General features: G+C 42.2%; 1 protein-coding gene across 1 annotated transcript; it reads right to left on the reverse strand.

Annotated features, from left to right (window-relative positions):
- Positions 1-999: 999 nt before the first annotated feature.
- GORASP2 (golgi reassembly stacking protein 2) lies at positions 1,000-16,479 on the reverse strand. The gene is made up of 10 exons (XM_058027796.1): positions 16,374-16,479; positions 8,144-8,224; positions 7,210-7,413; positions 6,676-6,762; positions 6,097-6,227; positions 5,372-5,504; positions 5,124-5,247; positions 4,689-4,775; positions 2,732-2,827; positions 1,000-2,036 (listed from the first exon to the last, which is right to left on the reverse strand). The coding sequence occupies exons 1-10, from the start codon at positions 16,434-16,436 to the stop codon at positions 1,717-1,719; spliced, it is 1,326 nt and encodes a 441-aa protein (XP_057883779.1). The 5' UTR covers positions 16,437-16,479; the 3' UTR covers positions 1,000-1,716.
- Between the last annotated feature and the right edge of the window lie 1,052 nt (positions 16,480-17,531).

A 17,531-nucleotide genomic window follows, 5' to 3' on the forward strand; every position in this document is an offset into this window, starting at 1 on the left:
TAAACATATTTTTACTCTTCTTGCGTTGGAAGTGTGTTGGAACAAAGTTGCAGGAAAGGCTGTCAGACCTGTGAGGCTCAATGAAGCTTGATACCAACATACTTTGTCTGTCAGAGGAAAGAAAAGAGGAACATCCTTCTTCTCATGTCAAGGTTTAATTCTGAGGTATATGACACTGGCTTTACAAAGGTAAATAAAAATACATTCTGAGAAACAGCAAGTGCCCTACTTAGCAAGGCAGAGGGATTTCACACTCCAAGCAGCTGAGAAAAGAAACTGCTTACAGTATGAAAAAGTATTTGGGGTCTGTCTGACATGGGCTTTTGCCATTACAGATGATGAGAAATGTGCAGCAGTGGGGCAGAGGAAAGACAAATACTTAGGTGATAAAGATAAGACAGGACAACAGGTATTAGATAAGGCTTCCACTTGAACAAATTATTTGAGACATCATTACGATCAGAAGGCAGATGCAACTACTGTTCCAAACACTGCTCAGGCAAGCTACATTGCCAAAATTAATTACACAGCTGTTGAGACAGACTTCAGCTCAAGCCTGCTGATGATATGGGTAAGTTTGCATATGCTTGTAGCAACCACATATAAATGAAATCCCAGGAATACAGAAGGACTGGAGTGGTACACAAGAGTTTTCCTCATCAACTGTACCCAATAACAAAGGCAAATGCTATCACCTGGAATACAGTGCATGTAACAGTTTCTACAAGTGTATAATCTACAGCTAATCTGCAATTTTTGTCCTAAATATGAATTTAAAAAGCCAAGTATGAATCATATGGAGGCAGATTTAATGACTCATTGCTGCAATGGATTTAACACAAGTGCTGATCCTGCCTGCCATTAAGATGTCTGGCATTCCCTCTTGGATCCATTCCTCTGGAAAGGGAGCCTTTTCACAGATCTGTGCTCAAGAGAGCTAAGCTAAGAAAAATGAGATTTAAAGAATTAAAAAAAAAAGCTATTTTGTCACACAAAGAATAAAATTCCAGGAATTTATTGCTATATGTATGCTTAATCCATTAATTCACCTTACAGTAGTCATGAAGTGCCAAATTGTGTGCTACATTTAACATTCCACGTATTCCCTTCCAGATGCCATTTTACAGTGGGCGTATGGAACAACGCCGCAGTGGTCACGAAACAGGGCTGGAGCATCTCTCAAGAGCTTAAAGACAAAGGTTTGTGTACAAGCTGAATAACAACATGTCAGTTAACAGGCCACTCAGCAATTTTAACAGAAATATCTTCAGGTGGAAGTTTTGCAGCATTAAAATTCACAACTCAGACTAAACATTCTCTTCCCCACTGTAGAAACAAGATACTTGCAAAGAACAAGAACTATGGTACGCAAATGTCACACGCAGGACCCGCTTCATTTCTGTCAGAAGCAAAAATTGCTAATTATAAGCAAGGACAAGCCTAGCAGGGTAAGGCTGTCAGCCTATATTAAAAACATATACCTCAGAGTTTGGCAGTGGAACTCTACTTACCACCTTGAATTTTTGGTAACATACAAGTTCTTCCTCCCCCCCCCCACTTTATAAATCCCCTTTTATTTTTATTACACCTCCATATTATTTACAGGACTTCTAAAGATTAAGTACAAACTAGTATGAAATTAATGATAGCTTGCTTTTCAAATATGTATCCCATGGCTAAATAAATACCAAGCCAATCCAATAGAGTGATCTGGAGTTATGATTCAGAAGCTTGTGTATCTGTGATTCCAGCTGTTTTTTCATTAGCTGCAGAGGATTCATTTGATCTGTCAACAATAGTTGCCCTGGAAGTTGGAGTAGCACTATCCAAGGTGAGGGCAGAGGTCTCCTCCACATTTTCAGGAGTGCCAGGGTTGACGGAGAAGCTTCCAGCTGGAGGAATAGAGGGAAGCAAATCTGTAGGCACAGTGGATGCCTCTGTGACCAAAGGAAGCACAGGAACACACTTGGGTGGCATTGACAGAGGCGTTATTCCCATCAGATGCAGAGGTGGCAGGGGGGGAAGGGGTTGCAAACCTGAAGACAAAAAAAGGGGGAAAAATCCACAGTGAGCTGCTGCACAGCACAGACAGCTCAAATGGTGTTTGTGCAGCACTGACTCAGCAGGCTCATTTCAAGCCTGACACTTTTCACATTTCACAATTGAAGAATCAGAGTAAATTCAAGGTTTCTTGTACCTCCCCAGAAGACTAGGCATTTAATGCATTAACACTGTGACTGTGATTGTCTGGCCTTCACTGAAACTGTCAGAAACAAGAAGTTAACAAAAACCATATTACACACAAGCTTCCAATATCTTTTTCCTTGCTCCATGAGCACCTTCAGCACTTCTGCTGAATTCAAAACTATAAATCTCATATTTGTTCATAATTCTGGCATTCAGTTCAGGGAGCTCCAATCTCCTCATCTATCTTACAAGGAAACACTTCACATTTTCTTTTACCCAAAAATAATATATGTCCACTTCTGGCACAATCTCTTCTGAGATATAAATCAGGTAATAAAAAAAATGCAACATCTAAACACAGTCACAGGTTTAGAATTAGTTTATCTAAAGACATATTCCTCATCTACCTGATCTGGGCACTAACATCCACTCCCATCTGAGGCAAACATTTAATTTATCCCCTTCAGGACTCCCCCAAATGGGTCTACATCAGACTGTCAAAGATAACTCTAATTACAGAGTTTCAGTTTGCAGAAGCACATACCAGGCTGTATCATTTCTGGAACAATCTGTGGTGCAGGTAAATTAAGTTTGGACAGATCAGTCAGGTTAGGAAGTCCTGCTGGTAATGGCATCAGACCTAAGAGAAGAGTGGAACAGTTACATATGAAAACTTAAAATTGTCTTTTTCTAACTGTTTCTTAGATCTTGTTGATAATTTAAAATGTGCTTTAAATCTTGATTATAATTTTTACATGGAAGAATGCAAATTCACCTGAATTTCAGCTTTTAAGTTGCACAGTGAGAAGAGATACCTACTGAAATCTGGACTAGCAAATACATAATCCCAAACTTTTCAGATTTTTCTTATTTCAGAATTAGAAGGTTTGCATTCCAAGTTCAGCTTTCAAAGGTAGTGGTTTCACCACAGCACTATACCAGAAGTTCTCCATTCCCAATTTGAGTGGCAAACAATAATATGATTAAATACACAGTATTCCTTGATCCCTAATCTTGATCACTCTATTATCAGTCTTTTCTACTTAGTTCATAACTAAAGTTAATCACAAAAATGTACATCAAACGACAAGACAAAGGAACTTTCAAAGTCAGAAAGGACTGAAAGTAGAAGAGAAACCTACAATGAATGCAACACATGCCCTTCCATCACTGTGTTTGCTATGGAACATACTTCTGCTCCTGAATTTTCCACTTTAGAAGAGCTTCATTTCTGGGACAAGGGCTCTATTTGTACTTTGTGTTTATTTCAGAAAAGGCTAATTCAGAAATAAACTGTTGATACTGCAGTATGAAGACAGAGAGGAGAAAAGTCTTAAAGCAAGGCCACTGTAGAGAGATTTTGATTAAAACCCAGTCATCTTTACCTACCCATGAATTAATTTCCTATAATGAATTGACATAATCTGATTCAAACAGCTTTCAGGTCAGCTATATGCAAATTTGTTATGTTTTTTTGTTGTGGTTTTTTTTTTAAATCTGAAAAAAGCTCAACTTCATACAAATTCACTGAAATATTAAGCCTCCAGTATATTTAGTAAGAACAATTTCACTATTACGCCCCTGCAAATTGCAAGAAATATTCTAATTTGCTTTTAAAAAAGCAGTGATACTATTCAGAGGAAAAGGTGAACAGAAACCTCGTATTTGCAGAGTTTAGGGAAGGGATGGATTAGGCAGCTGGGGAAGAAAAGGACAATAATCTTTTTCTTCCTAAATAAAATAGAAAACTACTAACAAGTTTAGCTTCTGTGAGAGTTCTCTGCCCTTGTTTGCATGCACTGAGCTCTACTGCACACCTTTCTGTGTTAGAGGCTGTTCCTCCAAGCGTTATGTAATGGATACATCTTCATCTACTTGTATCATAACAAGCAAAACATGAAATACAACTCCTTCAGTGTCCTGGAAGGCACAATTGAGTCCTGCACCAGCACACCAAGGCCACAGCAAAATCCTATACAATCCTTATTTTACCCCTTGTGGATACTTCTGGAATAGCAGTGTTTGAAATGTTCATTATTATCAGGAAACAACCACGCTGTAGAAAGACTCTTACTGTATTATACCAGTTATAATTCAGAAACAGTAACTGCAACATGAATTCTATATTGTTAGCCCTGTATTTGTACTAGAATAGTGATCAAGCTGAGTATTTAAAAATGGGTTTCCTAAAATGTTGCAAATAGCAAAGCAAAACCTTCCTGAGAAATTCTGAATACTGCATCCACTGTGCAGGGAACCCTAAAAGGTAAACTGGTAACTCTTGTTGCCAGGTCACCCTCTGTGCTACAGACATGCTGTGAACATACTCCAAGAAAAACAGTTCTTCACACTGCAGAGGTTGCATAAAGAGAGACCTTACATGAAATGCATAAGTTGTATCAAGTTATACCTTCCCCAAAAAGCAGTGGAAAAGGCAGCTCTTCCCTTGCTCCTGTAAGATTTTTGTTTCAGAAATGTTTTCAGAAATTTTACCTACTCACCTGGTAATGTAGTTGCTGGGTTAACTGGTGGCACAGAGGTAAGGGACTGACTGACTTGTGGTGGTAATAATGGGACTGTTGGAACACCTGGTGGAAAACAACATTGATTTTAAGCATACAACACTTCATCTTCTTTCCCTAAGGAGTACAAATAAATAATTGCTTACAGGAGAATTACTATTTGCCTTAACATTAAAATGCTGATAAGCCAAATAGTATTCTAAGTAATACACGTGGTATTTTTAATAGAAGTTGTTTGCAACTATTTTGTGAGCAAGTAAGGCACAAATCCAGTACATTAGCCTTTTTGTTGAGAAAAATTTAGGAGAAAGTTTTATTCTCTCTTCTGCTGTCTATTCAATTAATAAGAAACACCTGTGAGAACAAAAAATCAAGAAAGCCATGCACTTCAGGTCAGTTCCTTACAATACCAACCTGTGCTGAGAACATTACTGACAGTAGTTGAAGGTGAGCTAATAGAAAGTCCCGAGAGACTCTGCTCAAGGCCTGCTGGCCCAGGAGGGAGGGTGCTTGAGGGATTAACTGATGATAGCTGAACCTTATTGAAAGAGAAAAGAAAATTGCATCATTAGGGTTTGTTTCTACATGAACCAAGAGAGGCAGAAAAGCAATAATATCATCATCCATTTTTACCAAGGCAAAGAAGAGGTATCACAACTCACCTCTGTGAAACCATCTTTGAGGGGACTGAGAGATGCACTGGGCAACTGCCCTGGGAGAGAAATCTTCTTTCCCTCTTCAAATGGGCGAGTAGGTATCCTATGCAAATATCCATAACCAATGCCACATCCTAGGCTTTTAAAATAGGAAGATTTTTAAGTCAGGTAAGTGACTTTTCAGCTACAGACTACAGCAAGCAACACATGAACAACTCAAGACACCACCAAGTTTCAAGGTAAATGCTGTACAACCTTCCTCTCCTGCCCTCACGTTGCCTCACTTCTTATGGAGAAATACTCAATACAAAACAATTGAAAAGAAAATCTTTAGCTTTAGCAATAAATATTCAGCACAAAATAAAATTCATTATTATTTAAATCAAGCAGCTATACCAGGTATACAGCTTGGAATTCAACTCTCTAGTTGTTACATGCAGTGCTGTGTTCTGCCTACTCACAATACTTCAAGGATGTACCACAAGCTAATGACTATTTGGAATTTAATGCAGAAAGAACCATTGCACTTCATGCACTAGCTAATTTACTGATTTACACCCCTCTCATTAGTAAGTGTGTCTGAATTTCAAGTAAATATATAATTTGAGGAGAAACGCTTTTGATATAACAGCACTCTTTCCTTGTCTTTGTGGAAAAGTTAAATCCAGCAGTTTTCAGGCTGGTGCTATAAGAAAGTTGCCTCATTCCCCTGTAACACATTGGCTCCTTACCTGCCTTCTCCACCCCAGGCAGAATTTGGAGTAATCACCACTTCCCGACAATTATCTGTGTCTGTGTTGTACACATAAAGTTTTAATGGCTTTGCTTCATGTGTTTCAATAAGGGAAAAGAGATCTTCAGACTGCAAAAAGAGAAAAACTAGTAAGGGCTTTCTTGTCCTTATTTTATCATTTGGCATTAGATCATCCCAGTCCTGACTTTCTGTAATGGGCTCTGGTAACAGCCACACTGCAGTTTTTGCAGTGCTGCTGTTTTATCAAAAGGCCAACTTTAAATGTGTTTTGCTAGCACAACTCAGAACACGTGGCACAGCCCAGATTTCAAATCTGCTATGCAAAATATTAATTTTAGAGTACAAAAGTTTGTATCTGACATATCATGAAGATATTTAAGAGCAGTTCTTATATCCAGGATTGCCTTTAAGAAGAAGCATCATGCCAGAGCTCCTTCCTCTTTGCATCTGATTTCCATTCACACTGAACAGCGACAGAGCCAGGGATGTTTCAAACTGCCCTGGTACAATCGGGTTTTTAGTTTTTAAAAATAAAGATCTTATATTTTATACTTACCTCATTCATGACAGTATCTGCTCCAATGATATAGTCACTATGAGGTCTAAGTCCAGCTAATGCAGCAGGAGAATTTGGCTCCACTTCCTAGTTTTAAGATGGAAAGTTACAAACCACAATGTAAGTGTCAGGGTATAGCAGGACACAAGCTCTGTGTCAGACAAACTGGTCAAGTTTTCAACACAGTAACAAACTAATGAAACACTGGCTTATGGCAGTCCCTTTCCATATGGTTCTGGTGTTGTACCAAACACAGTATCTCTGAGTATTGTACAAACCCATGCATTTAAATACAAGACTTGACAATACAGCCACAAATATACATTTGTGTGGGAAATGAATTTGTACAGAATTCTCAAAGCCTGACAGAAGGTTCAAAGTAGGCTCAAAAGTCTTCCCAAACCCAAAATCAAAGCCAGTTTGATTGAGACCAGTTTAATCTCATGACTTGTTAACTTGCACATCCCATCAAGTTACTCTTCAACAGAAAGACAGAAACACCAGTACTGAGAACATTTCCCGGTCCATACGTACCAAGACGTGCCAGACGTTTTCATTGGCCCCATCAAAGCTGCAGAAGCGAATGCTCACTCCCAGCAGGCCCTGCCCACCCCACATGTTGCTGGGGGTTACAGATGTCTCTCTCAGTTCCAGTGTTTTGCTACTGTACACAAGCATTTTGACAGGTTTTTCAACGTTTGCTTTCAGCAGGTCCTTGAGAGTGTCATTGTCTTTATTCTGCAAATGTTTAAACAGAGTTTGGGTCAGTGTTTGACAGACCAAGCATTCAGTTCTACAGCAACACTTGTATTCCAAAGGTGCTACACTGCACATTACCAGAACATGGATTAACAGCTGCTTTGTAACAAACAGGTTTCCAGTCCCTTCATAATTCTAGAATACAACTCTGGAAAACCCCTGGGACTTCACAGCAACAGGTCATACTTTCCAAAAGGAAAGCACTCCAGCTGCTTCAGAGGCTTTCTTGAATGCAGGCATACTGGCACAGAGCTCCCCACAGCTGGTTTTTTCCACTGCTATGATGGTCTGTTGTTTGATGATAGCTCTGCTTGGAGCTCCCCCCATGCCTCCTGCCCAGCCAGCAGCTCTGGCAGCAGCTTTTCACTCCGCCTGTTTGGACTGTGGGAAGTTTGTGAGTTCTCATGGAAGCAAACAGAACTAGGAGGGCACTAGCATGAGAGATGAGAGGTGATCAGCAGGCAATTCTGTCTTGGTGTAGATGTCTGCAGAGAGCAAGTCTGTCTTATCCTCCAGCTAAACCCAATAGAACAGTTCCTACAGGGTGAAGGAAATCAACTCCTGATGCAGTTTGCCTTCCTCATTTTAAAGTACGAAGAAATATTTTATATACATTTAAATAAAACAAATCCATTGGTTTACCTATAAAGATCATATTCTCAACCCATTTATATTTATATTAAAAGTTATAAAATAGCAACACACTTACCAATCTTGAACCGTTAATGGACACGATGAAATCAAAGAATGGCTCCAATCCAGCTCTATGCCCTGGTGAGTTTTCTTGTACCTAACAAAGTTAAATAAGAATTTAGTAAAAGTGTTTCAATGCTGATTCACAGATTAGAATTGTATTTCTACTTCTGCCAGCTGCAGTTCTAGAAGCTACTAATGTTTGTACATATAATTTTAAAATATTCAAATATAATCATATCATATATAGAACCAAAAACTCCCTCCCTTAAAAAAAATACAGATATTTCAAAAGAATTAGTCATTTATAAATTGAGGAATGACACAGCAGTAGCCACTCCCTGGGAAATGCAGTGCTTAACAGTTGCATCAGATAAGTTGTATTTGTTTCAAGGAAGGAGATTATAGTGAAAGGACAAGGTTAATGAATTCTGAAAAGGTTGGTTAAAAAGTACCATCTTTCCACAGCAGTACCAACATTGGACCTTGCTTTTTATCTTATGCTTCCTAAAGGAACAGGAGAGTCACATCTGTAAGCACAGGCTGTTATCTCGTGATTAAACACCTGGTGACATTCCTGAGACACAGAGGGCACCTGTACAACCACATTTCATTACCAGACCTTCAAGCTGCAGGAAAAGGGACATGCAATTCTGCAGCCACAGCAGCTCAAATAATTCAACCACTCCGCTAAGACAAGGCTTAAGTTTTGGATACACATTACTCCCAGAAGCTAAAAGCATGCTTTTAATTCCAAATGGAATAACTGAGAGACATTTTGCCAATGTTATTTTTTCACTATTGCTTGCATTGCTGACAATGAAAAGTAACTCTAACATGGCTGTCAGATTTTTCCTACAGCTTTTTTGGTAAGGACACTTTTTCTGCATGGAAGCTGATTCATTTTACCCACTGCCTTTTTCTTTTATGTACTACAATCACCTTTCAAAAAGATCTAGAAAACATTACCCTTTACAGTGTGTTTCCTTACATTACATATTATTCTACCTGACAGAAGTGGTAAAAATGTATTTGATTGTTAAATACTGGCCTGATTCTGCAGGAACTGAATTTTCTTAACATGACCTATCTAGAACAAAATATTCTAATATGGAATTTTAAAAGTGCTTGGTTACTAATAATACTGTTCTTCTAGAATTTTATTTATCTGCCCAACATGTTCATAAAATCAGAGCTTGGAAAAAACTCAGATTACCTGTGGGTAACAGATGCCCAAAGCTTAGAACATTAGTCACATAATCTAAGTCTGGAATTAGTAATTCCAGAGTCACATCACACACACATTGATTGCTGTCCAAGATTTGTAAAGCAGCAAAAAGGTACGAAATCAACAACATGCCAAAGTAATAAGAATCACTGAGGAGGCAACAACAACATCCCCAAAGTCCACATTTATAATTTCTAACTAGGATTTGAAGTGTGTCTGTAAAAGTGCCTCCTCAAGATGTCTGTATGCTCCTTGGAAATAATGCCCCACAGCTGGGGTACAGCTATTCTCCCTCTCCAAGAATGAAGTATATGGAACCACATCTCCCAGTCACCAAATATCCTGCAGTCCCTCTAACTAGATCCAAACTATTGCCTCCATGTTACTCACTCACCCTGTCTGTTCCACATGCCTCTCACCAAGAACAGCCAGAGATCAGACACCAAACTGTGCACCAGCTAATAAGGTAAAAGTATAAGCCAAGCTGCATGGGGCAGACACCCTGCTTCCAGCTCCACAGAAATTCCCAGCACATTGTGGATGTGGCTTTGCCATTTGTGAACTGTTTCTTCAAACTTGCAATAATGTAAGGCTACCTGAGGACAGCCTCCACAAACAGAAGTTTCAGCTTAGGAGAAAAGAGACAGAGACTAAAAATCACTATATGAATTATTTTTCCCAAATGCAGAAAGCATTTATTTACTATGTTGAATACTTGAGACCTCCTGGTCAAAGAGAGGTTAAACAGTTTTGTGAAAGGAGAATAAAAACCTCTGCTTTCCTATACACATAATTGATAATGGTATCCTCAGACTTGCAGTTTCTCTTGTAATCAAGTAATTCAAGGCATCCTCTCCTTCCCTGGGTTTGAGTAGTGATTGTAGGATGAGTTTATGCTGTTTGTTGTTCTTGCCTCAGTTTAGAGAAGTGACATGGAAATACTCTAGTAACCTCTCTCTCTCTCTTATTCCACCATCTATTGCATAGGTCATACAGGAACTTACAGTTTGTGTTTTTAATGAACCTGACATGCAGGCTTTATACCAAAATTAAATCAGCAGATGGTTTCAGAACTTTCTGGGAAAACAGTTTCTGGGGGAAAAAGATGTAACGTGTTAGTTAAACCTCAGCATTAAAAATCAGTACATCCAGCATAGCACATCAGATTTTTGGGACTGGAGGACTGGATATATGTCATGGCCTTGAAATTATGAAAGGCCAGGCTTCATCTCATTCAGAGATTTTCCTCCATTTCTAAGTGAAATTTCTTTGAAATAAAAAAACAAACCATACCAAAATCACAACAAACCTCCTGCATCCTGACAGTATCCCTCCCTAATGACCTCCAAGAAATTATATCCTGAGCACTCTGAGCCAAGAGTAGCCACTATCCAATAGAGCAACTTTTTGAAATAAGATGGAGTACATACAATAAATGAGACCTACATATGTTCAGCATCCATCAATGTCAAACTCACTGACACCTGGATGGATAAATAATTTACTTAGCATACCAAATGTGTGTTCTGCCCCAAACTGATGAAAGGACTGAGAAAGTTTCCAAGTTCCAAATGATTCGTTTGCAGAAAGTATCTTCAGACATTGAACTCCTTGCCCCAAACCCATCACAATCCTGAACACCTCTGCATGGTTTATTTCTAGGTAGGCATGTAAAAACTACCAGGAATCTGTAGCTGAAAGAAATCAAACCCTTATATTTGTGTCAATCACACCTCAGAAGCAGGGACATGCATCCCTTCTGTCATCCTGCTGTGCACAGGTTGTTACAGAGTTTCTATTTCCCTGGCCTACCTTCACTGATGGAAAAGCCTCTTTACTCGGGCACTCCCAGAAATTCTGAGTTCACTCCACAGGAAAAGTCTCCTCCTTAAAGAAGTGACAGACTCAGCCCTGCACGACAGTGGCACTGACCCCATGCAGGTTCTGTCACACCATCTCACTCTGAGGCACTGCCTGCCCAGTTCATCACCACCACTCAGTGCCAAAGGCACAGCACAGCTCTCTGCCCCAAGCTCTGTGCCAGGATCTCTGCCAGGAGCTACAGCAACAAAGGATAACCAGGGAACTGAGAAAATACAAGCACACAAATTATTCTACCTTTATTAAGGACTGAGATAATAAAGATTCCATGGATCTGTACATAAACTCTGTGCCTCCTGAGCAATTCTGCTTTATGCAGCTTTGCTGGGTGCCCCAAGTAGGTATTTAGTCACTTGCCTTTGTACTTGAATAATTGCTGAGAAATAACCAAGTAACAGAATTTACAGCAGATGCTACTGCAGGCAAGATACCATCCCCAGCAGCTTGGGAAGGCTGATTCTCTCAAAGCCAGCTGTTATCTCAGAAATACAAGTCACAGACCTGTATGGGTAAACACCATGATTTTCTAACAACAGAGACAAACAGTGGCACAGAAAATACAAAGAAGCTGTAGCAATGCAATATCAGACCTTTTCAGGAGCAAATTAAGAAAATCTCTGTCAAATGCTGAATATCAGAGGGCAGAAAAGGGCTTCACCCCGTGCTGCAGGGCTTCAGTTTCTCACCAAGATGACAGCAGGGCTGCTGAGTACATAGATCACACACTGATTTCACTTTTAATTCGCTGTCAAGAATTAAACAGGAAAAAGGTTTCAAGGTCAATGCACCAATTTTAATTTGCAGTCCTGAAAAGACTCTCCTGGTAAATAATGAAGTTTTTCTTTGCTGAACACTGCTCCCAACACTACCATTCTATGCCTACACAGTATACATTGCACATTACATATTTTAAGAAGTCTGCTCAGCAGCACAGTGGTCACAATTCAAAGCCCCAAGAGAGCAGTGCAACTGCAAATGGAATTAGGCACTGAAATGTGCATTTTCAGAGGCAGATGAAGGCTCTGACCACTTCTGAAAGTCAGCTGCCTTCTACTAGTTTTTAAACTTTTAGAAACTTAGCTTCAAGCATTAAATACAAAACTTCCAAGGCTTTCTTTTTTCCCCATGTAAGAAACTCTCCCCAGTATTCTACTTTATTAGCAAAGAAATACTGAAAGGCTTTTTCGTAGTTTTCCACCCACTCCATAACTGGCAGTAAAATTTCATTATGTATCATATATAAGCAATTCCTGCTAGATCTGTAAAATCTCTTTGATTTCTGTCAGTTATTTTAATACATTACATTGTATAACTGAATTTAATTTCTTGATGAAACACAGTTTTCAAAAGAAAAAACTTTGTAAGTTTTTGGTAAGAAAACATAATTCTATCTATATAGATAACCTTTTATTTTAGCACAGAGAATTTAACTCAAGCTTTTAAAATGTGAACCTCCCTTAAAAGATCACTTCATGCAACATGTTTGTATCACTATTACAACAAACTGAAGCACACAAGCAGGAGTGGGAAGTCTAAACTTTGGGCACTGCTGCCAGTATCTTTTACGGAGAACACCACATAACATGGCAGGATACAAATTTCTCACACATAAGAATTCCTACACAGAATCTTACAACAATTTCATTTGGAAGAGACCTGTATGGTCACTGAGTCCAACCACTAACCCAGCACTGTCAAGTCCACCATTAAATCTAACCCAAAGGCCACATCTACACGTGTTCTGAATGTTTTCAGGGATGGTGATTAAACCACTTCCCTGGGCAGCCTATTCCCATACCTGGCCATCCTTTCCTAAAATCCAGTCTCTAAATCTCTCCTGGTGTAACCTGAGGCTCTTTCCTCTTGTTCCATCCCTTGTTACCTAAGAGAAGAGGTGACCCCCACTTCACTGCACCCTCCTCTCAGGGAGTTGTGGAGAGCCATGCGGCCTCCCCAGGGCTTCTCTTCTGCAGGCTGAACACTCCCAGCTCCCTCAGCTGCTCCTCACAGCTCTGGAGCTGTGCTCCAGAACTTCTCTGGACCTGTTCCAGAGTCTTCAACATCTGTCTTGTACTGAGGAGCCCAGAACTGGACACAGCACCCAGGTGTGACCTCACCAGTGCCCAGTACATGACCATCACTGTCCTGGCCCTGCTGGCCACACCATTCCTGACACGGGCTGGGATGCCACTGGGCACACACTGGCTCATGTCCAGCACCCCTGCACCTTTTCCACAGGGCCATTTCCCAGTCACTCTGCCCCCAGCCATTGGGATGCTGTGACACCATCTACGGTCAGGTCATTACATCAGCCTGGGCAAACTACAGCAGTTTCACACTGCTGAGCAAGAAAATTACTCAAAATTTTCCTTCATTCTGTTTTGAAGAGCAGAAACAAACACATACTGAGCAATACACAGAGTCAGCCAGTTGGTCTAAGCAGCCACACACCTGATGTTAAAGGAAACTCGAGAATTGCTTCAAACAAATAACACATTTGATCTACTCATGAACAAACTTGGGCAACAGAACACTTGGCAACTTTTTCTCCTTCTTACCAAAAAAAAACCCCAAACCCCAAAAACCCCCAAAAAACAACAACAAAAAAAAAAAACCACCAAAAACCAACCCTACATTTTAATGTCTAGAACACCACTGGAACACCAATAATGCAATCCAGAGCAACTTCTGCTGTCAAGTATGCATATGATGAAATTCTTTTCCTTTGACAGAGCCTCAGCCCTGGAGGGTTCCTAATTCCCTTTCCAACTGCACTGGTGATAAAGCTCACACTGAAAGCAATACTGCACTATCAGCAGAAGTAGCCAATAGAATTAAGCAATCTCCAAATCTTACATTGAAAATTAATGATGGCAGTGTTCACTTGCTGCATATATTTCTGTTCCTGTTTGAAGTGAGCAGAGAGAGACACTTTTTATTATTTTTGTGGGGAAACAGCATGTACAATCTAAAAATCTCACTGTAAAAAAACCTGTAACTTGCAACAGTCTCAGTCTGCTCATCCCTCTGGCAACTTGTGCTTGGCTCCTACAGTCACACTGAACAATGTAATCTCTTTGTTTCATGGCCATTAAACACATATTTTCATTTATCTAACCCAAACAATTTCTTCCAGTAATTGAAAATTTCTTCTGACATTTCTCTAATTTTCCCACAGGTAATGGAATCTTTTAAACAATCACTTTACATTATTTACAGAAGTTTGGTGTTATCAAAGAAATCTGATCTTACTTGAATTAGATCTGTAACACTGGAAGACTACTGCTGTTTTCCTTCTACTATTCTCATTTACTTCATTAGAGTACTGAGCTCAGAAGGAAAATGTACTTGGGAGTAAATTAGAACAAAACAGCAGTTCTGCTTGACCCCAAGTTCTACTGAAGATCAATCCTTGCAGACAAAGCACTTGCAGAGCTCCTCTAACAGTGCAAGCCCAAGACTGTCTGTAACGAACTTACTACAGAATGGCAACTGGAAAATTCAACTTGGAAAAACTACAGAGAGAAATTCTAGTCACATTCATGCATGCCACATGCATTTCAATAAAAACATCCCAAATTATAACTGTTAGGCTGGGATCATGATGCAGTTTAAGATGTCTGTCCACAGAAAAATAGTAATCACTTATTCTTGTGGCATGTCAGGATATCAGTAAGAAGACAAGGCAGCGAAAAATACAGATATCAGTCTTTTTACAACAGCAGGCAGGAGGTCCTTTCCTGCACTTAATACAAATAAGGATGTCCTCTTGGAAATCAACTCCTTTAATGTGCACCTCTCAATTACATTTACAAAGACTGGCAATCAAACACTACAATTTTAGGTCATAGCAAAAACATTACAACAAAAAAATGCCTAAATGAAAACAAAAGGCGTCAGATCCAAGCAAGATTACAAGAAAAAATTAGTAGATTCTACTTCATATAAGAGAGTAATCTCAATTTAATAACATGCTTTAATCAAACAGCATGAACTCATAAATCTGATGTAACTGATACTCTAACTGCAAAGTACATACTGGTTTTACAAGTCTCCAAAGTAAAAAGTTGATGAAATTTGCACTGTACTATCCTAAAAAAAGAAAGTCTGCCAGCTTTACCAACCAGCAGGAAAGTTTTTGTTTTGTGGGGGGTAAAGAGAAGACAAAGTGGACTAACATAAACTAGTAATGCTGGATTTTTATATACCATTAATATTAAAAGGCAGGAAAAAACCCACAGTGGCTTTAGTCCTTACACAAATTTTAACAGAATGTTTGGATTTGACCAGAACATCAGTATGTGCTTCTCAAAAGCAGAGAACTTATCCCAAAGGCTCCAATTGCAGCAAGCACAGCAGCCCAGCACGGCACCCAGCGAGCACTCACACCCGGCTATGGAGGCAAAGGCGCCGTGCTGCGACTGCAGCCAAGCCCGGCACCCCAGAGCCTCAGATTCCACCTGGGAGCCAGTCTGCTGCTCACTGCAAGCAAAAGGAAGGGCTTTCCAAAGGCTGTTCGCAGAACCTCAAGAACAGTAAGGTATTTTGTATTTTGCATACAAAACCAATGTACCTATGAAAACCAGTACTTTCCCTGGAGGTGCAGCCCTCAGGCGCTGTCCTGCGAACACCCTGACCCGATGCCCCTGAGCGGCGGCAGCTCCAGCCCGGCCCGGTCCAGCCCCCGATGCAGCGGCCAGGCCAAGGCTGAGGCGCTATCCCGGGAGCCCGAGCGCAGCCCAGAGCCGCGGGCCGGGCTGTGAGCAGCGTCAACCCCAAAGGCTGCTCAAGCCCAGCATCGCCCCCCATGCGCCAGCCCTGGCCTGGGCACACCGAGGCACAACCTGGCGGCACGACCCAACCCGGCCCGGGATATGTTTATTCTGGACCAATTCTTCCTCCACACTGCCCCAGTCCGTGAGCGGCAGCGCGGGCCCGGCGCCCCTCACGGCTCCCAGGAGCCCCGGCAGCCCCACTGCCCGAGCGCGTCCCCGGGGCCGAGCGAGGAGCGCGCCGGGGCCGCCCCGGGAGCTCCCGGGCCGCTCCAGCGCGGCCCCACGGCGGGACAGGCCCCGCGCCCACGGGCCGCCGCCGGGCTGAGTGTCCGGGACGCCCGGCCGAGCCGCGCCGCCCTTACCCGCAGGACGTGGTAGCCCTCGGTGCCGCCGCCGGGGATGTCGATGCTCTGCGAGGCGCCCATGGCCGCAAACGCGCCGCGACGGGGACGTGGCACCGCGCGCTGCCCCCGCCCGGCGCCGGGCGGGCCCTACGGCGGCCGCGAGGGGCCACGGCCGGGCGCTCCCGTCTGCAGCCTTGCCGCCCCCTGGTGGCCGAGTGCGGCGGCGCCATGCGCGGGGTGGGGGCACCCAGCGGAGCCAGACAGAAGAGTTAATTGATTTATTAATGAATATGCATGCCATATATATATACCATGAATAAGGGATGGTAGGTGTGTGGGTGTGTGCACAGAACGTAAAGGTGGCAGGTCATAACCTATGCTGCCTTCTCTACTCCCACAACTCTCTGGAGCTCCGAGCACCGCTGCCCCTGCGACGCCGAGCCGCTCGGGGCTGCGGGGCGGCGCCGGCAGCGCCGGAACCCGGCTGGAGCTGGAGCTGAGCGGGAGGAGCGGCGCACGGTACAGAGAGCGAGAAATGCTACCCAAGGCCGAATTTTGGATTAACCCGTTTCAGGCATGCACCGCAAACCTGAGCGCTATCACGGGGCCGGTGCTCGGTGCCGGCAGAGACCCGCTGGAGCGGGGAGAGCGCCCATGGCAGCAGCGACAGCCGGCCCTGAGCCCACGGGGGGCCTCCGTGCCGCCGGAGAAGGCAAACGGTGCGATATCGGGGAGCACTACGAATCTCAGATCCTCCCTCTCCGAGAGTTCTTTGTTCCTAGAAGGCTTTTTCACAGCTTGCCCATGCAGACCAGCGCGTGCTGGTTCCCATCCCGCTGACCCCCAGAGAGGTGACCTCTTTAGGGAATGCTGCTGTCACCGGTCTTTTAGTGACGCAGAAACACTATTTATCAGTGAACTGCAGCACAGTGTTAAAGATTCTTAATGGAGTATGGAAAGGATATTCAGATTAGCGTACTTCACTTCTTTTGGACTCATTTCCCTCTGTATTATCACAGTGCTTCACTGCTTAGTATTAAAAGCCTCTGCTCACTGTGCTTGGGACTGACCCCAGTGCTGCCTGCAGAGATGACCACCCCCCTTCCACCCTTAACCCCCTCAGTGTGCTCAGCTGTTTCCACTGGAGCAGACAGACAGTGTTCCTCCAGGCACTCT

This window comes from Melospiza georgiana, chromosome 7 (genome assembly GCF_028018845.1).
Source record: "Melospiza georgiana isolate bMelGeo1 chromosome 7, bMelGeo1.pri, whole genome shotgun sequence".
In the NCBI taxonomy this organism is placed as follows: Eukaryota; Metazoa; Chordata; class Aves; order Passeriformes; family Passerellidae; genus Melospiza; species Melospiza georgiana.